The sequence below is a fragment of the Calypte anna genome, chromosome 3 (genome assembly GCF_003957555.1).
Source record: "Calypte anna isolate BGI_N300 chromosome 3, bCalAnn1_v1.p, whole genome shotgun sequence".
Lineage (NCBI taxonomy): Eukaryota > Metazoa > Chordata > Aves > Apodiformes > Trochilidae > Calypte > Calypte anna.
In genome coordinates, this window is record NC_044246.1 from 113,938,604 (window position 1) to 113,963,962 (window position 25,359).

Sequence of the window (25,359 nt, forward strand, 5' to 3'; positions counted from 1 at the left end):
TCCCCTTCTCCTCTCCCCAGTGTCTGTTCTCCCATCCCAGGGTACAAACCCTCACTAAGGCAAAAAGGAAATCCCCAAAATTACTGCACAGGAGCTGTGGTGCTGTGGCTCATCTCACCAAGATCACAGCAGCTGCAAAAATTATTTAGGCAGGAGAATTTTTCTGCTGTGTAAGGGCTGGAAAATCCCCTGGAGTGAATCCACTGCAGTGGAGCTGGTGCCTGAAGGTGCTGTGGAGTAGAACCCCCGAGATGGCATCAGCACCAACCCAGCCACCTCTGGCCCTTTGAGAGGGGATTTTCTGTTGCCCTGGGGCTGTGACAGGTCCTGCCTTCTGGTGGTGGTTTGGGGAGAGATTCCAGGCATCTGGGGGGCAGGTCCTGGGCACAGCACCCACCTCTTCCCTTCTGGGATCAAAATAATTCGGGATTTGTCTGCAGTTTATCCTGGCAATGAAACCAAATACAAATCCTCCTGGTAGGGAAGAGCCTTTAACCCAGGGGGGTGTGGAAAATGAAAGGCATGGATACCAGGGGGACAGGCAGCAAGGACAGGTGACAGAGAGGTGACCAAGAGGGGAGGGAAGGGAAGGGGAAAGGGAAGGGAAGGGGAAAGGGAAGGGAAGGGGAAAGGGAAGGGAAGGGGAAAGGGAAGGGAAGGGGAAAGGGAAGGGAAGGGGAAAGGGAAGGGAAGGGGAAAGGGAAAAGGAAAGGAAAGGAAAGGAAAGGAAAGGAAAGGAAAGGAAAGGAAAGGAAAGGAAAGGAAAGGAAAGGAAAGGAAAGGAAAGGAAAGGAAAGGAAAGGAAAGGAGAGAAGAGGAGAGGAAGGAGAGGAGAGGAGAGAGAGAGGAGAGGAGGAGAGGAGAGGAGAGGGAAAGGAAAGGAAAAAAAGGAAAGGAAAGGAAAAAAGGAAAAAGGAAAGGAAAGGAAAGGAAAGGAAAGGAAAGGAAAGGAAAGGAAAGGAGGAAAGGAAGGAGAAAGGAAAGGAAAGGAAAGGAAAGGAAAGGAAAGGAAAGGAAAAGGAAGGAAAGGAAAGGAAAGGAAAGGGAAAGGAAGGGAAAGGGAAAGGGAAAGGAAGGAAAGGAGGAAAGGGAAGAAAGGGGAAGAGGAGAGGAAGGAAGAGGAAGAGGAAGGGGAAGCGGGAGGGGGAAGGGAAGAAGGTTCCTCTGCAAGGATGCAGGATCCTCCAGCAGAGCAGCCTCTAGGATGGTGCTTTTTTGGTTATGACTTGAATTGCTGCTGCAGAAATCAAGGATTTCCAGTCCTCTGTCCTGGCTGGATGTCCCCGAATGCCACCAGCAGCTCGGTGTCACCATGGGTGTGATGTCAGGGATCTGGACCTGGGGCTGTGAGTTCCCCAATGGGCACAAGTGGTTTTAGCATCAGCTGGTGACATCCCTGAGGAGTTTTGTAGAATCATTAAGGTTGGAAAAGTCCCTCTAAGATCATCAAGCTCCACCATCAACCCAACTCAGCATGACTTTGAAGTGCTACCTGGGTTTGGTTTTTTTTGTTCTGGAACACCTCAAGGGACAGTGACTCCACCTACACCCTGGGCAGCCTGGGCCAGGGCCTGACCACTTTTCCAGTGAAGAAACTGTTCCTAAAATCCAATCTAGACCTTACCTGGTGCAACTCGAGGCTGTTTCCTCATTTCCACCATTCCAGAGCAACTCACCTGCCTCTTGCTCCTGTTCCCTGAGGAGATGCTTTGGTTTTCAGACTCCTCCAGGGCCCTGTCCTGGTCCCATCCTTTCCCTCCCAGCCCGAGGCAAAGCAGGCACAGAAACCTCTCAAGTTAAACTCTCCATTTATTGGATCTTTTTACGAAAAAAAAAAAAAAAAAGAAACAAACCGAAAAAAACCCAAACCTCATCTTTGTGCTCGTGTTGAAGGAGTGTTTCTTTTCTCTTTTTTTTTTTTTTTTTAATTTTTTTTTCATTTTGTTTTTAAACCTGGTGCTCAGGGAACTGTCAGCAGAACCTCTGTGCAGGGGAGGGCAGGGGCTGTGACCCCGGGGGTGTCTGTGTCACCCCAGAGGATTCTATTTACAGCAAACCCCTCACCCTGCAGCCAGCACCCACCTCCTGCAACCCCCGGGGCTCCTGCCTGGAGCAGCAGAATCCTTGGGAAGGAGAAGACGCCTTTCCCTTGGGAAACCCCCTGGAGAGACCTCCTTGGGGGGTGGTGGTGACCATGTACCCCAGGCTGCTCTGTGCTGGAGCTGGGATGGATCATACACCCTAACCTGAGCTGTGGGGTTACCCAGGGACCCCCCCCTAAAAACTGTGGGAATGTGATGGGAAGGAGGGTGACAGGAAGGGTGGCAGAGAGATGGATGGGGCTCCAGAAATGTCCCCCTTGTCCCTGATGGTGGAGGGAGGCCTGAAGACAGCTCAGATCCTGGGATGTCTCAGGAATAGAAAGGGGGCGTGGGAATCATGGGTCTGGACCCCTAAAGGGGGTTTGGTGACTGTTTAGGAAGATCTGGGGAAAAGCACCCAATGCTGCTGCCACCAGTGATCCACAGCACCCATTTACCCCCTCACCTCCAAATCCTCCCCCTCTGGGGGGTCTGGGAAAGGAGGGAACAAACTCACAACACACACAGAGATCCCACCACACACCAGGGATCCTCCAATAAACCCCAGCACTCTGGGCAGGAGGTGAGCATGGCAGGAGCCTGGCAGGAAGAAGAGTTTGGATTCCCATCACATCCCTACTGGCCTTGACCTGAAACACATCAGGGGAAAGAGGAAAACCCCCCAGACCTTGGGCTCAGCACCAGTTCTGACTGCAGCCAAGCAAGGAGGCTCCAAAACCCCAACCCCTTCCTGACACAAATGGTGCCACAAATCCTTCATGGATGGGCCCATTTTCCAAGCTCCCTCCCTGACAGTCTCTCACCAGAATAATAAAATTTCCCTTAATTTTTCAAAAAGAAGTTGCTGAGAAGCCCATCTCTATTTATATAAAGTGCAATCCTCAGTCCTGCCCCACTCCTGCCAGACAGGCAGAGGGGTGGGAAGGGCAGAGCTGCGTCCTCCTCCTCCTCTTCCTCCTCCTGTGACACCAGGGACTGTGCTGATCAGGAGCAGTGTTGCAAACGAACCACTCATTAAGGAGGGGAGAACTGGAGCCCCTCAGGGATGCTGCAGCTGCTGCCACTTCCCCTCTGAGCAGGGGCAGAGAAACCCCTTCCAGGTGGGTCTGGAGGCCTCACAGGAAAAGTCTCCAGCTGCATTTTTAAGGAGACCGTGAGCCCTCTGCCCATAAAACAAAAAGTGGAAAGGAAACAGTGGGAGGAAAAGCCTGCATCATCCCTGCAGTGCTGGTGAGGGCAGGCAGCCACCTCTGCTGCCCCTTCACAAGGAGCAGGGGTTGGTGACCAACCACCAACCAAGTGTTGGTGGCCACCAGCCCATGAGGCTGGAGTGGAAAATGGCTGAAACACGGCTGGAGAGGCCACTTTGCACCCCAAAATGTGGCACAGGAACATGGAGAGGGCTGACCCTAGGAGTGAGCCCAGGAGCTGCTGTTGGCCCAGACCTGCTCCTCACCAGAGATACCACAGGGTGGTCACATCCTTCTGCTGCAGGGTGCTGGGATGCTGAGCAGTGGAAGCCAGGAATGTGGGGGACACTGAGGCCAATCACCAAAGCTTCACCTTCCTGTCTAACAGCAAGAGCTTTTCCAGGCTGCCCTTAAACATCTGGGATGCTTTTCCAGCCCCTCCATCCTGGGCTGGAAATCCCCCAGGACTTCCTGCATGTTGCTGCCTTTCCTCTGCCCACAGGAGAGGGCAACCTGAGTCCTTCCCTCTGGGATGGAAGCCTTAGGGAGCTGCAGCTCCAAGTCCCTGCAGAGAGGGAAACATCAGCCATGGTCAGTCTCTCCTACAGCCCCAGCAGAAATTCTCCAGCTCTTCTCTGATCTGAATTGTTTCTACCCAGGATTTCTGCCTCAGACACAACTTGTTTACAGCATCTCCCTCTCACAAAACTCATCCAACCACCCCCCTGTGCAATTTCCCTGATCCCCAGACACATCCCTGGAAAATTACATGGAATTTCTCCCTCGTCTCGACTGCCCCCTCCACACCAGACCCTGTTCTCTCTCTTGCTCTGACATTTTCTCTCCAACAAGAGAGGGAACCTGAGTCCTTCCCTCTGGGATGGAAAACTTTAGGGAGCTGCCAGGTGAATGCAGGAGCTCAGGTGAGCACAGGACATGAGGGCATCTCCCTGTGGTGGGGCTCCAAAAAATGAAGCCCATGGAGACAGTCCAGCAGCACTTCCCAGCTGAACACCAGGAAAGCTCTTGGTGGGATTAAACTTCCCTCCCATGCAGCCCAGGGCACCAGTTGCAAGATGGGATGGGGTGTTAAGGCAAACCCAACATGGGCACGAGTCACTTGGGATGCAGGAGGAGGGATGACAGAGCCCAGGGTGCAGCCGCGGGCTCCAGCTCTGCCCAGCTGGGCAGGGAGGAAGGAGGCAGGTCCCTCTCCTTGCTCCACTCCAAAAATGTGATCCCAAGAGAAGGTCCCAACACCCGGGACACTGGCACTGGAAGCTGAACCCCCACATGCTCTCCTGGCAGGGACAGGGAGGAGCAGCTCCCAGGCTGCCTCCACATTCTGCTGCTTTGGGGCAGGAGCTTTATGGGACCAGCAAAGGCTGGTAGGTGTAGTGCAGCTGATCTTGGGGTGCTACTGGAGCAGCTCTGTAGGAAGAAAAGTCCCAAAGAGCCTGTGAAAAGGCCAGACCAGACTCAGAGACTCCACAGCCACCTCCAGTGCTGCAGTGGTCATCAAACACTGCTGTCACCAGCCCCTGCAGAGGGACCATTCCCAAACCCCAAACATGCTCCCTGTCCCTGCAGGTTCAGCAGCACCTCTCGTGTGCCAGGTGGGGTGGAAAAGGACATCAAGAACAATCCCACAGCAGCCAAACTCCCCCCATGGCTGTGACACGGACCCGGTGCTGTGCTGGGAGCTGAGGAAGGACCTTCCAGGTCCAACCTCTTCCCCACTCACCCCTCTCTGAGGGCAGGGCTTGGGGTGGTGATTAGAGCAGAGCAAGGAGCTCCTCAGCAGGTGACACCTGGAGGTCCTCAGTAGTAGCCACAGGGCAAGACAATCCGGGACGTGATGGGTGGCAGGGGAGGAGAAGGGGCTGCCCCATGGGATGGGGACAATAGAGCTGGGACGAACCTCTCTGCAGTCCAATAGCTCCAACCTGGCCTTGCAAGGGGCCCCCCGGGTGGGCAGCCAGGTCCAGAGAGGAAAAGGGGAGAGGGTGGGTGGGGAAAAAAAAAAAGGGGGGATGAAAACCCAAAAAAAGCCTCAGGAGGCAAATCTAAAACACTTTCATTTTAAATAACAATAATTATAATTAAAAAGAAGGGTGGCCCTTGGCTAGTGAAGGGGCAGAGCCAGTAGCCAACTTGCCATTCCTCAGTGTATGATCCTGGGGAGTGTCTTTACAGGAGCCACGGGATCCTCTTCCCTGTCCCTGGTCGAGAGCAGGAGGGAAGGGAAGAGGGAAAGGTGCCCGTCCCATCCTGGGCGTCCCTCTCGGTCTCGGCGGGAGGAGAGCGGAGTCAACGGCAACGGGGTCCTTCCAAAAAGCCACCCCCAAAGCCCTCACCCACCTCTGGCCACCTCCTGGGGAGCCCAGGGCACCCGCTGCCCCCCCCTTCTAGATGAACTTGAAGCATTTGGTCTTGTCGTGGGGCAGCCGGGTCTTGAAGAGCACCGAGTCCACGCGGAACTGGGTGTAGAGGAGGGGCATGTACCCGTACACCTTGACAAAGAAGTTGATGCACTTGTGTCTCTCGTGGAAGTGGGAATCATCGTGTGACAGGGCCTGGGGACACCCAGGGCAGCGGAAAGTCCAGCGGGAGGTCACCTGCCAAGAGAGGGACAAAGGTGGTGACTCCCCTTGATGTCCGGTGCACCCAGGCGGGGAGGGACAAACCAGGGTGAGCACCCGAGGCCCTACAGAGGGGCACCTGGCTTGGTGTGCTTCCTGACAGAGGATTCCAGACTGGTCTGGGGTGGAAGGGACCTTGGAGATCATCACTGGATGACCTGCCCCAGCCCAGGGTGCTCCAAGCCCCATCCAACCTGGGCTGAGACACTGCCAGGGATGGGGCAGCCACAGCTTCCTTGGGCAACCAGGGGCTCAGCACCCTCACCCCAAACCATTTCTCCCTCCCTCCCTCCCTGCCCAAGATCTCCTCTCCATCTCCCCTCTCCCAGCTGCAAACCCTTCCCCCTCGCAGGCTCCCATCCCTCCAGGCCCTTGTCCCAAGTCCCTCCCCAGCTTTCCTGGAGCCCCTTCAGGCACTGGAAGGTGCTCTAAGGTCTCCCCATTGCAGCCTTCTCTTCTCCAGCCTCAACACCCCCAACTCTCTCAGCCTGGCTCCAGAGCAGAGCTGCTCCAGCCCTCCCAGCAGCTCCAGGGCCTCATCTGCACTGGCTCCAACAGCTCCGGGTCCTTCTGCTGATGGGGACCCCAGAGATGGACACAGCTTTACCCCAGGGGGGTCTCCCCAGAGCAGAGCAGAGGGGACAACCCCTCCCTGGCCCTGCTGCTCAGAGATGCTACAGAAGAATTAGCAATTTGGGGCACATGTTTTAGAATCCCAGAAGATCTATGGAGGGAAATCCAGTTTTCAGGAGATGCTGAGGGCCCATCCATGGACTGAAGGGCTCCCTTGTCTGTCCCACATCAGACACAGCAGAGCAGTGCCCTTTGGTTTTGGTCTGCTTCTCCTCTCAGCTGCACCAGACTCTGCAACCTGCACTCCACAGTAGCTCCAGATGGGAAGAAAACCACTCAGAATATCTCACCCATCATATTTATGGCCAAGACCCATCTCCCAGGCAGCTGGCCTGCAACAGTGAGACATATGCAAGGCTGTAAAGAGCAGCTTGGCAGCAGTGATAAAGAGCAGAATGATCTGCATCCAAAATTCATGCCCAGAACTGTGACACTCATTTGTTATCAGGGGGAAGGGAAATCTCAGCTGGGCTGCAGTGCTTGGACCAACAGCTTTCCACGTGCAGATGAGCTTAAAGGTCTCTGATTGTTACAGAAAATCAGCAAGGAAGCCATTCCTGCTTGTGCTGTATGTTATGGAAAGAAGGAAATTTCATGGAGCTGTTGGAGTGAGTCCAGAGGAGGCCAATAAAGATGATCAGGGAGATGGAGGCCAGGCTGGATGGGGATTGGAGCAACCTGGTCTCAGGGGAGGTGTCCCTGGCCATGGCAGGGGGTTGGAACTAAATGATCTCTAAGGTTCTTCCAATCTAAACCAGTCTGGGATTCTATGAAATCTGTCTTTTTGGGATGAGCTGCTCAGAAGAGCCTTTGCTGACCCAGGAATCCCTCTGAGCTGCAGTGTAATCATGGAATTACAGAAAGGGTTGGGTTGGAAGGGACCTTAAAGCTCATCCAGTTCCAACCCCTTGCATGGGCAGGGACACCTCCCCCAGCCCAGGGTGCTCCAAGCCCCATCCAACCTGGCCTTCAAACACTTCCAAATTAAGTCAAACCTCAGTTCATCCCCTGGGATGGGGATTTGGCTGCTTCAAAAGGCTGTGCTGAGTTTTCTGACCATCAGCCACACCTCAAGGCCCATGAGGGGACAAGGTGACACCCTCAAGCACATCACCCTTGTGGCACTTGAGAGCTGTGATGCAGGCAGATGTTGGTAAGGGCAGTGTGTGCATCACCTGAAGAAGAGCAGCCTCCTAAGAGACCCTTTGCTTTTAAAACCTGGAAACATGAAGCCCAGCCCAAGCTCCCACGTGGTGCTTTACCTTGATGGGAGGTTTTCTTGTCAGGTGGGAGACCAGGAAGTTCATGGCAATGTCCTCACAGTTGATGTACTCATCCACCATGTCCCTGATGGCTTGTGGCATCACGTAGGAGTACAGGTAGGCATAGTACTGGAAATGATCAGAAGACATAACCTTGCTCAGGGTGGTTTCCAGCAGCAAGGGCTGACCCTGGAGCAGTTATCAAGACCACTGTGCTGGGAGATGTCTGACTTGGAGCTTGAGGAGACCCCCCATGTAATGGAGTGAGAGCTGCACCAAGGAGAGCTGCTGTAAACAAAGCAGCAAAGCTACCCCAGAGCCACCCCCTGACTGAGCCCCAAGGCTCCTGTAACCTCAGAAATGGAGGGACAAAGGTTTCATCCCCCTCAGGTCTTGCTGCCTGTGATGTTGCAGTCCACAGAGCAGCACGAGGTGGTGGAGAAGCCTCCTGGTGAGATAATGATGGCTCAGGACATGGGGAAAACATCCCACCCTTTTTTCCAGGCCTCTTCATCTCCTGTTCTCTCTCCCACACACACCACGGAGCCACTTTCTGCACTGCTCCTGTCCAACATCAACCATCCACCTCCTACACCTCCCAACCACCACACAGCCTCAGAAACCTGTGACTTCCCCACAAAACACCCCTTGCAACACTTGGAGTCTGCAAGATGAAAGGTTCTACACATGGCCACAACCCAAGAGCATCACTGAAACGTGCTGGGCCCCATGTTTTACCCACCCACTTCAGTGCCTGCTGCTTCTCACTGGCACAAACACAAGCTGCTCCTCAAAGAGGTGGCTCACTGGGACACAAACCAGGTGCTGACTGTGTTTGGGCTTGGAGAAAGTGAGGGAGAAGGAGTGGTGAGTTCCAAAATCTGCTTTTTTTTAAAAAAAAACAAAGCACTCCAATAACAGAGCACAGGATGGTTGGAAGGGACTCTGGAGATCATCCAGTCCAACCCCCTGCCAGGGCAGGGTCACCTGGAGCAGGTGATGGTGTCCAGGTGGGTTCTGAATGTCTCCAGAGATGGAGACTCCACCACCTCTCTGGACAGCCTGTGCCAGGGCTCTGCCACCCTCACGGTACAGAAGTTCCTCCTCATGTTTAGATGGAGCTTCCTATGTTCAAGTTTGTGCCCATTACCTCTTGTCCTGTCTCTGGGCACCACTAAAAACAGACTGACCCCATTCTCCTGGCACCCACCCTTCAAGTATTTGTAAGACCCCTCCTCAGTCTTCTCTTCTACAGACTACAATGACCCAAGTTCCTCAGCCTCTTCCCATAAGAGAGATGTTCTGGTCCCCTAATCATCCTCACAGCCCTTTGTGGGCCCCTCTCCAACAGTTCCCTGTCCTTCATGAACTGGGGAGCCCAGAACTGGATCCAGAATTCCATCTGGGGCCTCAGCAGGGCAGTGCAGAGGCCCAGGAGAACCTCCCTTGACCTGCTGGCCATGCTCTTCTTGATGCAGCCCAGGATGCCATTGGCCTTCTTGGCCACCAGGACACATTGCTGGCTGGTAAAAAAATCTGGTTACTCTGAGAAGGAAGGGAAAGCTCAGGGTTTTGTGGCCAGGACATCTCACCTTGTGGAAGAAGGCAGCACCAGTGAGAACCATGGAGAGCTCACAGGAGTAGTTGGAGTTGTAGAGCCAGGACTGATGGGGGATGTCCCAGGCGTGGTAGCGCCCCGGGAAGCCAACGATGCGGTCCCTGGCTTCTCTCCAGACACTGCAAAAACAAAGCCCTTCAGTGAGACCCAAACCTGGGGCTGAGCACAGCTCTGGCTGAGAACATTACACCCAGGAAGAGCCCCTCAGCACCCATGGACTGGCTCCCAAGAGGGGTTCCAAGTGATGGAGATGTTTATGTGTAAAAAAGTTTGGCAAGTGGTCACCTGAAGGAAGGCCAAAAACTTTGGGAAAAATGGATCAACACTGTTAAAATATGCAATTCATAGAACCTAGAATGGGTTGGGTGGGAAGGGACCTTAAAGCTCATCCAGTTCCAACCCCCTGCATGGTCAGGGACCCCTCCCCCAGCCCAGGGTGCTCCAAGCCCCATCCAACCTGGGCTGAGACACTGCCAGGGATGGGGCAGCCACAGCTTCCTTGGGCAACCTGGGCAACCAGGGGTTCAGCACCCTCAAATTCAAGAATTTCTTCCTTATGTCCAACCTCAATCTCCCTTCTTCAAGGGTTAAACCACCTCCTTGCAGGGAACTGTAGAGAGCAATAAGGACTCCTCTCAGCTTTCTCTTCTCCAGACTAAAAATTCCCAATTCATAGAATCATGGAATCCCAGACTGGTTTGGGTGGGAAAGGACCTTAAAGCTCATCCAGTTCCAACCCCTGCATGGTCAGGGACACCTCCCCCAGCCCAGGGTGCTCCAAGCCCCATCCAACCTGGGCTGAGACACTGCCAGGGATGGGGCATCCCCAACCTCCACGGGCAACCTGTTCCAGGGTCTCACCACCCTCAAATTAAAGAATTTCTTCCTCATGTCCAACCTAAATCCACCCTCTCCAGCTTAAAACCATTCCCCCTTTTCCTGTCACTCCACATCCTTGCAATGCTAAGCCACTGCCTTGCTCCAAAGTTCATTTAATTGCCCATTATCAAATGGCCCTCACAGCTGCAGGAGTGACAGATGAACAAGATCTGAGACAACTCTGCTGTCCCTCCTGCTGCAGGGCAGGGAAGGGCTGAAGGCAGAAATCCTGGCTTTAATGGACAGGCAGAATTTGTCAACCTCTTGGTAAACCTGAAAAAATCTGTGATCTGAAGTGTCCCTCAGCCAGCTCTGTCAACCATGGGCTGTGAGCACTGACCAGTGATGCTGAGCTTCTCACCTTGGTCCTCTCCTAGAGGCAGTTTTGAGATGCTTCTTCCCAGGAAAAGTGCTCCTAACTCCAAAAGAAGGGATTTTTCTGACTCAAGGGCTGTTCTGTTGGTTCCAAAGAAAAGTCACAAAAAAGCCCTGTGGCCCAAAATTAGTTTCTGGATTATACAGAGAATGAAAAAAGCTCTGCACAACACATAGGTCACTGCTGCTGCTCTCATTTCTCTCCATGAAAAGTCCAAAGCTTGGCCTGGGAGGAACCCAGCATCTCCTGGGCTTTTTCCCCAAATCCCTGGAACTCTGATCTCCCAGAAGCTCAGTTTCCTCTTTTGGGAAGTTGAGATCAAGCTCCCTTTAGAAAAGCTGCTGAGATACTGAAGACTCTGGTGTCTCTAGATGGATTGTGTCAAAATTTGAGCTTCCCACCCCAAATCAGCACCCAGCAGCTTCCTGGGCTCTATCCATACATGAAGAACCTCTGGGATCATAAGCATCCTGAGGGTCACAAGTGAGAGTGTGGGTTTGCTTAATATTCTGCTCTCATTTGAAGCTCACTCTCCTCAAAAGAAATCCCCCAGGACATCTGCAATGCTGGCAGGAATAATTAAGAAAGATGTCAATGCCCAACCTGGGAACTAAATCCAGCTTCCAGTGGCAGGGGTGCTGCTTCCCTCAGACTGTCCCATCCCCTCTCCCTAAGGATGTGTCCAAGCTGCATCTCCAAACCCAATAACTCTGAACTACAAGAAACAAGTCCCAGGCTGGAGCCTGTCAGCCATGGAAGGGTTTTGCTTTCTTCAGAAGGCACAAAATAGGGCAGAAAGTGGATTTTTTTTTTCTTTGTGGGATGTGAGCTATGGAGCCATGGCTGCAGGGCTGGGATGGAGTTTGTGAGGCTTCCATCCCACCTCCTGCCACAGCCAGGAGCCAGGATGTGCTCATTGTTACATCCCCTGTTCCAATTAATGAAACTCTGACCTAACCTGCTAATGAAACCTGAGTAATTAACACCACCAGCACCACCCTCCCAGCAAACCCTTTTTTGCTGCCATCTCTGTCAAGCCAGGGTGACTGTTATGGAATGCTGGAGCTGAAACCTCTAATTCCTTGTCAGTCCTCCCACCCCTGGCTTTCCCAGGAATGTGACACTTTTTCCTTCCCAGCTCAGCCACAAAAAATAAGGATTTCTCCAGAAAATCATTTTAGGAGAGATTCTTAGAGAGCTTTACCCTAGGCATCCACCTCCAGCTTGCTCCTGAGCAGCAAACGGAGCAAGAAGATGCATTTGGCCCCCCCAAAATTCCAGCCTGGATGGGCTGTGGGTGTTAAGACAGGGAGGCTTTGTGGGAACAAGGTGTTTGTAAGCAGGGATAGGAGTGAGACTGATATTCAACACTTACAATTTTCATTTGATGCTCTCCAGGGCTAATTGGTAAAGTCTGAGAGGGTGAGTGGAGAGGAACAGACCAAAAAGGGGGAGAAAATGGCCAAGTTCAGATAAAGAGCCTGAACCAGGGCATGGAAGGGAAGCCAGGAATCCTGGCGCCTACTCCTCTGCTTTCATCACTTTTAACACCTCGTTTCTCATCTCTCAGAAGACCTGGTTGAGCTTCCAGGCATTTTGTGCCTTTTAATCTTCCTCCCAAACATGAGCCCACACGTTCTGGTGAGAGCAGAGAGATGGTTTCTGCCTCCCACCCCCCCCTAGCCAGCTGCTGGGTGCTCTCAGATTTGCAATCCCAGCCTGGTAAGCTGACAAACCCCTGGCCAAAGGAGGGCCAGGGCTGTCTCCTCCTCCCATCCTCACTCCCCTCCTCCTGCACCTCTCCCTCCTGGGTGCCTCTTTGGTGGGGTTGAGCTGTATGAGCCACAGGAGCAGCCTGAAGAAACCCCCCATGGCAGGAGCTGTAACAGCTCTTTTTTCCACTCTCTGCAGAAAAAAAAATGCCAAAATAGCTGTCACATCCCAGCATCAGGCCAAGCAAAGAGGATGGCAGCCCATCACCAGCATCACATCCTGCAAACATCCCAACATGGGAGGGATGGAGTGCAACAGCCTCTTGGATTTGTTTTCCAGTTTCCTTCCATCCTAGAAAGCCCCCAAAACCTTGAAGGGAACATCAGTAGCACAGCAAAAGATGAAGAGGCAAGGTGAAGAAGCATGAGAATCAGGGTTGCCTGGACAACCTGGAACCAGCCCACCCACCTGCACTCACAGGAACCACAGCACATAGCAAGGCTCCAAGAAATGGAGCTGGGAAGCTGTGGGAAGGGATGTGCCAGGGCCAATAGAATCATAGAATCATCGAATGGGCTGGGTTGGAAGGGACCTCAGAGATCATCAAGTCCAACCCTTGAACCACTCCCCCCGTGGTTCCCAGCCCATGGCACTCAGTGCCACATCCAGGCTCTTTGGAAAGATCTCCAGACACGGAGAATCCACTACTTCCCTGGGCAGCCCATTCCAATGCCTGATCACCCTCTCCAGAAAGAAATTCTTTCTCATCTCCAACCTAAACCTCCCCTGGCACAACTTGAGACCCTGCCCTCTTGTCTTGCTGAGAGTTGCCTGGGAAAAGAGCCCAACCCCCCCCTGGCTCCAACCTCCTTTCAGGGAGTTGGAGAGAGTGATGAGGTCTCCCCTGAGCCTCCTCTTCTCCAGCCTCAACACCCCCAGCTCCCTCAGCCCTTCCTCACAGCAATTCTGCTGGATCCCTTCACAGCCTCCTTGCTCTTCTCTGGACCTGCTCCAGCACCTCAATCTCCTTCCTGAGCTGAGGGGCCCAGAACTGGACACAGGACTCAAGGTGTGGCCTCCCCAGGGCTGAGTACAGGGGCAGAATCACTTCCTTGGACCTACTTGTCCCAGCTTTAGCTATGAGGCCAAGCAGCATCTGAGCAGAGCCTGGATGTGAAAAACATCAGTTTGGGACCAAAGGCTCCGTGTGTGCACAACACTCACCGGAACCCAAACATGATCTCATCATGGCGCAGGTGAGCGTCGTCATCGATGGACAGGATGGCTTCTGTCTCAATCTCATCCCATGGCAGGAACCTGTTGTTCAGGCTGTTTTTCTCTGTACGAACAACCTGTACGAAGAGACAAAGAGACAGCAGTGATGGTGGCCCTGCATGCACAGAGGTTTAGAGGCTGGGGCTGTGAGCTCCAGTTGGGGGTATCCTGCATTTCACAGCCCCTGCGAGGGGAAAACCCTTCCTGAGCAAAAAGCCTCAGCTCACCCTGCCAGGGATGGGGCAGCCACAGCTTCCCTGGGCAACCTGGGCAACCAGGGGCTCAGCACCCTCACCCCAAGGAATTCCTCCCTCCCTCCCTCCCCAAGATCTCCTCTCCATCTCCCCTCTTGCACCTGGAAACCCTTCCCCCTTGTCCTATCCCACTCCAGCCCATTATCCAGGACATCACCTTATTCCAGGCCACCACTAACCCATGTCCCACACCTGAGAATCACAGAATGCTCATGGCTGAAAAGGACCTCTGAGATCACCAAGTCCAACCCCAAAGAATTTCTCCCTCCCTCCTGCCCAAGATCTCCTCTCCATCTCCCCTCTCCCAGCTGCAAACCCTTCCCCCTCGCAGGCTCCCATCCCTCCAGGCCCTTGTCCCAGGTCCCTCCCCAGCTTTCCTGGAGCCCCTTCAGGCACTGGAAGGTGCTCTAAGCTCTCCCTGTTGCAGCCTTCTCTTCTCCAGCCTCAATACCCCCAACTCTCTCAGCCTGGCTCCAGAGCAGAGCTGCTCCAGCCCTCCCAGCAGCTCCAAGTCCCTGCAGAGAGGGAAACATCAGCCATGGTCAGTCTCTCCTACAGCCCCAGCAGAAATTCTCCAGCTCTTCTCTGGTCTGAATTGTTTCTACCCAGGATTTCTGCCTCAGACACAACTTGTTTACAGCATCTCCCTCTCACAAAACTCATCCAACCACCCCACTGTGCAATTTCCCTGATCCCCAGACACATCCCTGGAAAATCAGACTGAACTTCTCCCTCATCTCGACTGCCCCCTCCACACCAGACCCTTTCTCTCTCTTGCTCTGACATTTTTCACCTGCTCTGCCTGATCTAGAGTCACTCTGTTCATCCCTGGCTTCCCATGCCTTTCACTCCCTCCCTCCAGTCTTTTCTCTGGCTCTGCTCTGAACAACCCTGAACAATCTCTCTTAATTTAAAAATAAAGCCCAGCCTGGTGAAAAGAATAAGGCGTCACGGCAATAAAACTCCATTAAATAAGATTACAGTTGATCACATAAAAAAAAAAACAACAAAAAATCCCACACTCAAACCATTAGGAGGGGAAAATATTTGTATTGGGGATCAGCGTGACAGCTGGTACATTAAATTCCTGTGTAAAGCCAGAGTCAGTGCTTTCATCTGTCAGTAGCTGCTGGGGAGGGGTGTGGAACATTGGACAAGAAGGCATTAAAATATTTCTCTGAAGATTCATCAAAAGCACAAAGAATGTATTGCAGGGAGGAGAACAAATGATGAAGGTCTGAGCTGTGGTAGACAGGGCCAGGGCTGGGGAAGGGGGGGTTGGATGCAATTAGTGCCTGTAGGAGAAGGTAAAATGAAGATGGACAATGTTGGTGCAAGAATTTCTTCCCCCTCTCCCTTCCTGAGGTTTGATTTGCCAAGAATCAAAAAATCAGGAGGTTTGGAATGGTATGGCCCTAAGACACTGGGCTGGGAGGCTGGGACACAAGGAGATCAGCACAGGCTTTGAGATAACTATCTCTACAGAAGCATCACCAAAGCCAACATAGTGTGAGAATCCTCTGGTTGTGTCAAGCTGGAATGGAGAGGAGCCAAGAGAGGTCCTCAGACTGAGCACAAGAGAATTTGAATCTTTTCCTACATCCTCAAAGTTGTATCATGGACCTGAATCCAGCAAACCCTCTTGCAGCTCCACTAACACCAGCTGGGGTGATGGCTCAGGCTGAGGAGGCTTGGAGCACCCTGGGCTGAGGGAGGTGTCCAGTTGGAACTGGATGAGCTTTAAGGCCCCTTCCAACCCAAAGCAGTCTGGGATTCTATGGTGACGTGGCTCTAGATGGGGCTCAGAGATGCTTTTTGGACTGAGAGACCACTTCAGCAAACTGATGTGAGGACAAAACCACAAGCACTGCAGAGGAGAGAAAATCAGAGCTTGGTGGGGGCCACTGAACCCCTCCAGTGAAAGATGGGCATTGGAACCTTTTCAATGAAGAGCCATTAGCCCAAATTTCCAACCCCTTTCTAGTTAATCACCCAGTGCACCCTTGGATCTAATTTTCTAACTCTCTGCATGATCCAGGTCACAGGACCTTGTATCAGACCTGAGGTGTCACTGGTAGAAGCATCTCAGCTGCAAAGGAATCCTTGCTCCCTCTGAGGATGGAGGGGGGTTGGAGTTAGGTGATCTTGAAGGTCCCATCCAAGCCAATGATTCCATGAAGACATCAAGAGTGGGGGAATCCACCTGTCCTCTGAGATGTTCACTCTCAAATGTTAACAACCTGCTCCTTGAGGACTATTTGCCTTCAGCTCTGCTCCTTGGTGGACCTCACCCACCCCAGGACAGCACCGTGCCATAATGAAACCCTCTCTGTTCTTTTCCAGACTGAGGTCTCTTATCTCCTGCCCTTCCATCATTTTAATGATGGGTTTCACCACAACCTTGTTTCTCAACCATCTTGAGCCAAGAGCTCTGGCAAAACCCAGCAGAAGTTCCCTCAGCAAACCTGAAATGTTGGACCCCAGCAAAAGAAGTCAGCAGTTAACTTTCCCCAAAGAGATTCAAATAGAGAGGAGGACACAAAATGAGCCACTGAGCAAGAAGAAAGACACCAAGACATTTACCAATAAACCACTTTCCCTTACAGCAAACACTGAGGCATCAGTGGCAGGACCTGCACAAACCTCCAGACTCCAAACTATCCCCCACCCAGTATTTCTGGCTCTTGTTATGTTGGGATTTTCCTTGGGAGTGATTTTTATTTTCTTTAAGCACTTTGTCATCAGCTAAATGGCTCACTGCTCAAACCCATGGACTTCCAAAGCAGCCTGCAAACTTCTGAGACAAACTGCAAGACCTAAAATGCCTCCCAGCACCTGATGCACCCCATTAGAAGTTTTGCTCATTTCAGCAAATCAATTCAAGGTGATTCAGTTCCATAAGATGGGGGCTTTTTGACTGAAGGAGCACAACCCCTCACATCTCTCTTCAAGACCATTTGCTCCTGGTGCTGTTCCTAGCTACGTTGGTCAAATGGATATTAAAAATGTTAGGCAGAACTAAAACAGAGCATAAATCCAGAGTCTGCCCAGCAATAATGCCACCAACTAATACTTTATAGTACGTTTTTAATACATAAATACAGAAATGCAGCAGAATCAATATCTTTCAGCAGCCTTCTTGCTAGCCAGGCTTTACACTTAAGCTTTAAATTAAGTGTCACATATAATTTGATGGTGAAAACATGAAGAATGCCTATGCCCTTAGAGAAGTTTTGAAAGTTCAACTTAGTGAACTGGATTGATTTCTGAGCAAAGAGCAAACTCTGCAAGAAAGCAGGAACCTCATTGCTCATGTCAGGTCTTCATTGTTTAAAAAAAACAAAACAGAAGAATGCCCTTAGGAGAGCTGGAAAACTTGGGAAGACAAAGAACAAGCTCTCATGAAAAGGATCTCTTTCCATCACTCCCAAATACGTGCCAATTCAACCCAAATGGGCTAGGGAAAAACAGCACCATAGGCAGTGTCATCTGCCTCTTCTGCATGAAGACTTGACCTCAGTTTACACTTGGAAGGACAAAGCTGAGAGCTCCTGCTAGCAGAGTCCTCCAGGGAGGATGCAGATTTACAACACTGCCAATCTCTTTTCTTGGCACTGACTCAGAATCTTTATTAAGGAGTTTCAGCAAAGCAAGGCTCCTGCTTTGCAGGGGAGTGCCCAAGCCAGAGGCTCTGAGGTTGTGACCTTTTGCTTGCTGCTGTCCCCCAGACTGATCCACCAGACCAGAGCAAAGCTCTCTGCAAGATGCATCAGCAAACTGATGGGTTTGGTGCTGATCCCCAGGGGCAGGATCTTCCCAGGAACTCATCTGGGGCAAAGCTCCCAACAGGGACCTTTCTGTTCTACTCCATGTGGAGGAGCAGGTAAGGAGTTCAGATCCTCTCCATCTCCCAAACCATGGGTGACCATTTGGATTTGACTCCAGAGGTGCCACTGGCAATGTCCTCACCTGTGGGAACTGATGAGCATCCTATATTCCTAATCCTTGTTTCAAGCCATGCAGGCTGCTTGCCATCCACCTTGCTGATGCCTTTTTCCTTCTGCAGGAAGCCCATGGGAAGCCAGGGATGCTGCAGGTGTGCAGCACACCATTAGCCCAATTAGTAAGGGGTGTAATTAAAATTCAGCCAAACCAGGTTTAAGAGAAGTTAGGGAAGGTTCTGTTAGCAGACTTTGGGAACAGATAAACTCCAGCAGAGGGGAACAATGAGCAGGTCCCAAGTATCCCTGAAACTATTCTGCAATCAGATATTTATTCTCAGCTCTTAGTTTGGACAATTTTGGGCATAATCTGATTAAGAAAGTTGTCCAGCTCATCTCTTCAGACCTGCAGACTGCCAGATACACCAGGGTCCCTTCTCTCTGTGCATCAGCATCCAAGTTCTGATCAGAAACTTATTTACAAGACTCCTCAGAAGGAGTTATGTGTGTGTGCAGATTCATGTACACATAAGCAAGATAAATCACTTTTTTTTTTTTTACCATGGCTGACTCCATCCCCTGCTCCCTTTGCAACCAAGGTGTTAGATCAGCCTGGCACTTGCATCTCAGCAAATGCAACCAGAGATGTAGATGAGGAAGGTGACAAGTTTGCCTGCCACACAAAACAGTGGCATCCTTGAAGCCATCTCTATTTTTCAGGAGGGAGCTGTCAGAACAGGTATGCACTGACCAGCTGGAGATCAGGCAACAAGTTTGGGATGTCAGACAGAGCTACAGAAACATCCCCAGCTACAGCAGGAATTTTGGCACTGGGAGAGGCTCCATATGGAAACCACACACCTGAGGTTCTCTCTCTCAAAGCTGACTTTGAGCCTGATTTCTCTCATGCTTTTTGTTACCTTCCCCCCATTTAACATGTCAGGGAGCTGAACAGAAAAGCCAGTCCCAAGGGAGGTCCATGTGCATGCTGGCTGCACGACCAGAAGCCAAGCACTCTGCCAAGGCAGCCACCAAGGAGAGGCCAAAGGAGCTGTTGCCATAACTACAGATGCCATCAAAAATCTCTGCAGGCCTCTACCCCTTCCCAGCTCGATGACATTTGTGTGAATCACACAGTTCTGACCATGACCAGAGTCCTTGTTCCCCTCACTTTCCTCAGTGTTTTATCACTACCTGCTCCCAGCAAGCTGAGATGCTCCACAAAAGCTGGCAAGATCACTGTGGCTCTCAGCCCAGACCTCAGATCTATTTGACTGCCCTTCTCAAGGACAACTATGATGCTACTTATTGAAGACTACCAATTGCCTCCTGAAAGTGCAGCAGCCAAACCAGCAGCCCCAAAGTCCTGTCCTGCCCACGTGGACCTTTTCCTCCCTCCGCTCTCAACTCCCACCATGAGAAAACACCTCCCTGTTTGCAGAGGACAGAAATTCATCCAGTTCCTACTGGCCAGCATCCTGCTTTTTCCAAAGCCAAATCCATGCTGAAAAGCAGAGATCCAAGCCTTGAAAGCTCAGCCAGCAATTCTTCACTTAATGAGAAATAAAAAAATCCAGGCTCAGCTGATCCAACACGATGCTCCCCGTGCAGCCAAGCTGCTGGGGCTGCATGGGCAGGCAGGAGAGGAGATGCCAGCATGGTTTTCCACCATAACCAAGCCTCCAGGATGAAGTTTTTCTCCCTGCAATCACACTCTCATTCCCAGTCCAGACCCATAAACTCTAGTAAATGGATCCAGCATGACACAGGACTACAGGGATGCTTCTGATGGTTCCTGATGAGCTGCAAATCCAAGGGGAACTGCAGCCTTGCACTCTGCCATACACAGAAATGTGGTGTTAAAGCTGCCTCCAGACACATCCCCAGCACTGGCAGATCCTGGCATTTTGTACAGAAATGGATGTTCTTTTGACTGGGAGTGTTTGTGATTATTAATGTTTAAAAACACTTGGGATGCAAAAGCAAAACCATGGATGCAGAAAGCAGCTATTTCAAAACCTCATTGTTAAGACAATGATCTTCTGCCCTTATCCTAGGGTTTACACACTCATATATACATAGAAAGCTGAACAGGAGCCAGCAGTGTGCCCAGGTGGCCAAGAAGGCCAATGGCATCCTGGGCTGTGTCAGGAACAGCGTGGCCAGCAGGTCCAGGAAGGGATTCTGTCCCTGTGCTCAGCCCTGGGGAGGCCACAGCTTGAGTCCTGTGTCCAGTTCTGGGCCCCTCAGCTCAGGAAGGAGATTGAGGTGCTGGAGCAGGTCCAGAGAAGAGCAAGGAGGCTGTGAAGGGATCCAGCACAAGTCCTGTGAGGAAGGGCTGAGGGAGCTGGGGGTGTTGAGGCTGGAGAAGAGGAGGCTCAGGGGAGACCTCATCACTCTCTCCAACTCCCTGAAAGGAGGTTGGAGCCAGGGGGGGGTTGGGCTCTTTTCCCAGGCAACTCTCAGCAAGACAAGAGGGCAGGGTCTCAAGTTGTGCCAGGGGAGGTTTAGGTTGGAGATGAGAAAGAATTTCTTTCTGGAGAGGGTGATCAGGCATTGGAATGGGCTGCCCAGGGAAGTAGTGGATTCTCCGTGTCTGGAGATCTTTCCAAAGAGCCTGGATGTGGCACTGAGTGCCATGGGCTGGGAACCACGGGGGGAGTGGATCAAGGGTTGGACTTGATGATCTCTGAGGTCCCTTCCAACCCAGCCAATTCTATGATTCTATGATTCTATGATATCCAGAAGATATTGATAAATGGGCATGGATGTCACCACAGCTCTTTAACAATCCTTGCTACCCTGACCAAAACCATCCTGGAGAGACATCCAGGCTGCTCAGATCCACCTGCCTGCTGTAAGGGGATCTCCTCCTCTCCTGACTGGTCTCTCCCCACAAAAACAGCCTTCTTGTCCCCAGCTGGCTCCCAGCTCCCCTCCAGATAGTCTGGAGAAGGTCCAGGCCACACAGTGCTTGGCTCTGGATGGTGCCACCCCAGCATCTGCTGTGGCCAGGCCAGAGGAGAGCAGGCAGCAGAAAGGAGACAGCACTTCTGCACTGCTGCTTGTTCCTCATCCACCTCTTCCACATCAGTTCTCACCTGCTCCATAAGTAACCTCTGGAATCTGCTCTCCTGCTTCATTTCATGGCACTTGCACCAAAACCAGCAGTTGTTTATTAGAATGTCCACTCAAACCCAGCTCTTCAGAAAGACTCTCAGCAGGATGTTCCTCCAGTCATCTATTGCCTGATGAGAGGTTTTTACAGTGCTTCTCCTGGAAATTCTTCACCTCCTTGTTTTCCCTTCAATATTTTCTTGTAAAGAGGGATTGGAAAGTCATCATTCTCCCTTTCCTCAGGAATATATTAATTATTCTGCTGCTGCTTCCCCAGCACTTCCTCTTCACCTTGAAAGAGTTGCAGCCCCTCCTTTACACCCTGAGCCTCCAGACTTCTGTGCTTTGCTACCTCCAACTTGAGGCATTTTCAAAAATTGAATGAAAAGGATTTATAGACTATTTTAAGACTTATCTCCAGAGGCACAAAAAGAGCTTCACTGGAAGAGTATTTAGCTACAAAGCTATCCAAAGGCAGCATATCCTGCATACAAACTGGCAAACCAGAGACATTTTTAAAACACACGTAATTAAATAATGCAACATAAACCCAAGCATAAATTATCCCCCACTGAGAACGAAACCACACAGGAAGGTACAAGTGGAAATCCTTTTTTTAAACTGATACCCTGTTCGTGCACATAATATATGCAAACACTTGGTCTCTCTTTAAGCCACTTGACTGCTACCAGTGGGTCGCTCATCTCTGAGATGAGAAAGCAGCTTGAGATAGAAATAAAACTGATTATTTATTCATTTTCATATAGGTGCAGCTGTTGCATCTTTTACAAGAGACTAAAGGAGAAGAATGCTTATTTTAACATTAAACAGATCTAGATACTCACTCTTTTTTATTCTCTGTGTGTGTGCTTCTCTTAGTGGCTGTGCAATTAAAGATGCACGTTGACTTGGCTGTCCCATTAGATTTATTTTACAATTATTTGTAATTATTTGGCTCCAAAGAACGTCCCTGAGATAACATGCTGTCTCTTGCAGTTGAGGCTTTCAAATGTCTTGTCTCCCACTGTTTCACCTTGCTCCCTCCTCAACTTTGTGAAGCTCCACTCTGTGCTTTACATGAAAGCTGGCAGGGGAAAAAAAACCTGCTGAGCACAAGGGGAGAGAAAAACTCACAACCCAACTTCCATTAGCACACCCGGGATCAGGAGCCACATTTCCAAGTTGCTGTTTGCTGTGAAACCACTGAAAGTCAAAGTCTTTACCAATACTTCTCAAAAAATGATAAAAAAAACACTGTATAAAAAAAACAGCCTCAAGTGTAAGGCTCACAGCTACAGCAGCTGTTTCTAGAACATAAAAATCTAAGACAAGTCACTGCATGGAGTGGTAAGAGAATGAGGTGCAGTCCTCAAACCCTCATGCTCAGGGTTTTGATACCAGTATCCCCAGTTTTGGGTTTGGTGGGATTTTGGGGGATGTTTTTTTATTTGCAGTGAGCTAGGCAATACCCAAAGGTGATGTTCCAACAGGCATCACACTCTTCATCAATGTTCCTTTCAAGCTACAGCAAGATGAGTGTCAAAAAAACTGCTTCTTCACCTGGCAAATCTTGCTTTGGTGCCAGAGGTCTGAAAATGCAGGTGAAATTTAGCCCAAACTAAAAGCAATCCCAAAGCTCAGAGCTGAAACACAGTGGGGGGATGATGGACACTACCAGCAAGAGCAAGGGTGGATTCAATGAAAAGAGGGATTTACATACACAGTTATTTGTTTTCTGTATGAAAAAGTAAGGCAAATAAACTACAAAACCCCTGTCCCCAGGGTTTCTGCTGCAATTAGCGTTGAACTGTCCACCAAGACTTCTCTAGTGACAGCACCAAAACACTCATCCCAACAACAACACCAGGTTCTCAGAAAACCTGTTTTCTCAGCCTTCTTTTTACCCTTTCCATCTTCCAGCTCTTGCTCCTGGCAGTCCATCTCAACTCTGAACTTCATGCTCTGCTTCTTCTCCCTATCCAAATACCCTTTGTCTGCTGGAGTGGTAATTTTAACAGCAAAAAGGATGCTGGATGGCACAGCTTGCTCTTCTAAAGCCTGGAGTGATGATACAATGCACTGCTGAAACTCCTGGTGAGCTCCAAGCCAAGAGGACTGCATTTGAACAAACTGGAGCTTTCTTTTCCTAAGCTCACAGGGCAGCTCTTAGGTTCATGAGTGGCTCCTAACAACTCCAAGATCTCTGGACTGAAATAAACCATTTGAGGATATCCAAAAGTCGCTCCTATAGAATCTGAATATCACCCTTTCAGCTTCTAACTCCTGAAAACTGATGAGTTTCACCCAACCTCTGATAGTGCAGCATCAATTAAATGCTGACACAACAGGGTTGGGTGTTTATGGCTGAGAGCCCAGGGAGCTTGGGGTTGGAGTAGCAAAGCTCTGTGTCACTTTAAACAGCAAAACCAAACATAGAATCACAGAATAATTTGGGTTGGAAGGGAGCTCTAAAGCTCCCCCAGTCCAACCCCTGCAGTATCAGGGACACCCTCACCCAGATCAGGGTGCTCAGAGCCTCCTCAAGCCTCACCTTGAACATCTCCAGGGATGAGGCCTCAACAACCTCCCTGGGCACCCTGTGCCATTGTTCCACTGCCCTCATGGGACACAACTTGTTCCTCACATCCAATCTAAAGCTGCTCTTCTCTAATTTAAACCCATTGCCCCTCATCCTATCACTCCAGGCCTTTGCACACAGTCCCTCTCCACCCTCTTCCTGTAGCCCCTTCAGATACTGGAAGGTTTATGTAATCCTCCCCTTTGTTCTTCCCTGATACATTTTATTTGCCCTATAAAATCCAATCCAAAGGGAAGCTTTTTCCCCACAACAACTTCTCCATCTCCACAGCATCCTTTCTCTGTCTCCGTGTCTCCATCCAGCCTGGGCTTCTGACCTTTCTCTGGATGAGATCCAGCTGTGTGCTCAGGGAGAGCTGAGAGCTGGTGACATGGTAAGACCTGCCCTGCAATTTCTGCACTAAAGCCATTTTGCTAATATTAGGTAAACCCCAGAGATGCCATTTCTAACCAGCCCTTGCTGCTGAACAGCAGAACACACGAAGAGACAGAAAGAGGGCAGGCATCATCTTGGAACTCATATCACAAGGTGAAGTATTCAGTGTCCAGAGGTCAGGGATGGGGGATTCAAACTGCTTGTGGGTAGCTAAAACTTTCCAAGAGCTACACTGGGTAAATAAGCAACAGCTCAGGAATGGATGTGCATCCTGCCAGGGAGCCTGGGAACAGGGAATCACCTTTCTGCTTCAGATTGAAGCCAATTCCAGCACCTGGGATTCAGCAGGAGTTTGGTTCTGCCAGCAAAGCAGATCCTGACAGCATCCTGGCCCATCCTCAGAGGCAGAGCCTGAGGAGCACATCAGGCTACAATGATCACTGCTCTGGATTACCTTCCATCTCCTGGATCTGTTCTGGATATGGCAGGGAAGCTGGAACTGGAGCACCTGGGACAGGGCTGCAGAAGGCTGGAGTGGTCCCAGCAGTCAGGTTGTGAAATCCAGAGCAACAGAGGGAAAACAGGCCAGGAAAGAGCCCACAGCCAGGACTATCCTGGTCCTGTACTTGAACTAACCACAGAAATGCTGTGTAATACAGCCTGTAGAGATGACAAGGAAGAACCTGACCAGCTCACAAAGGAAGAGACTGGGAAAGCTTGACCCTACCTTAGAAAAAAATACTCTGTGTCCCTGCCTCTCCTGCCCCTGCACTGAGGAGGTGGAGTGCTCATGGAGATGTGTCAGGCCAGGTACAACCTCAGGACTCTGCCCTCCTTGGAAGAAACCTGCAAAAGCCTGGAACAGCCATACAAAAGCCTAGGAAAGATAACACAAACTGCAACTCCCTGGCCTAATTTTAAAAACCAAACAAAATCCCCAAACTTCTGAAGTATTGGAGCTCAGGTCTCCTTCTTAAGCCTCCACTGGCTGACTCATGCACTTGGAATTGCTCTGGAAAAGCCACGTGGCTTGTCCCTTGGTCTGTGCTGAGCAGTCTGGCAGCAAATGGACTGAGAGCTCAGGGGTGGCTCTGAGAAGGGCTGTCACACTGTCACATCTCATCTGCAAGTCAGAGAGCTTGCAGAAGTCAGCACCACGGTTCAGAAGCACCCTTGAAGTCTCCTCTCCTTGCCAAGCCATCAGCTGCTGTGCAGCACCAGGTCGTGAGCATCAATGGGAAGGAAACACAGCAAGTTCCATCTTTGAGCTACAGAAATGCACAACAGAGGGTGAAGAGCATCTCCAGGGAAAGAAGAAAGTGCTGGAAACTCGAGGGATGCAGTCCTAGGGGATGATTGGAAATATCTTCTTTCTGTTCCCTA

At 50.9% G+C, this 25,359-nt stretch overlaps 1 protein-coding gene across 6 annotated transcripts in view; it reads right to left on the minus strand.

The window, feature by feature from the left end:
- Window positions 1–1,928: 1,928 nt before the first annotated feature.
- Window positions 1,929–25,359, minus strand: part of EXTL3 (exostosin like glycosyltransferase 3) — a 173,361-nt gene continuing 149,930 nt past the window's right edge. For all 6 annotated transcript variants that reach the window (XM_030446711.1, XM_030446710.1, XM_030446709.1 and 3 more), the window contains 4 exons: window positions 13,640–13,767; window positions 9,422–9,566; window positions 7,830–7,958; window positions 1,929–5,910 (listed from right to left, as the gene is read on the minus strand). In XM_030446711.1, coding sequence (XP_030302571.1) covers window positions 5,701–5,910; window positions 7,830–7,958; window positions 9,422–9,566; window positions 13,640–13,767 — 612 coding nt within the window. In that variant the 3' untranslated portion in view covers window positions 1,929–5,700. The remainder of the gene's footprint in view (window positions 5,911–7,829; window positions 7,959–9,421; window positions 9,567–13,639; window positions 13,768–25,359) is intronic.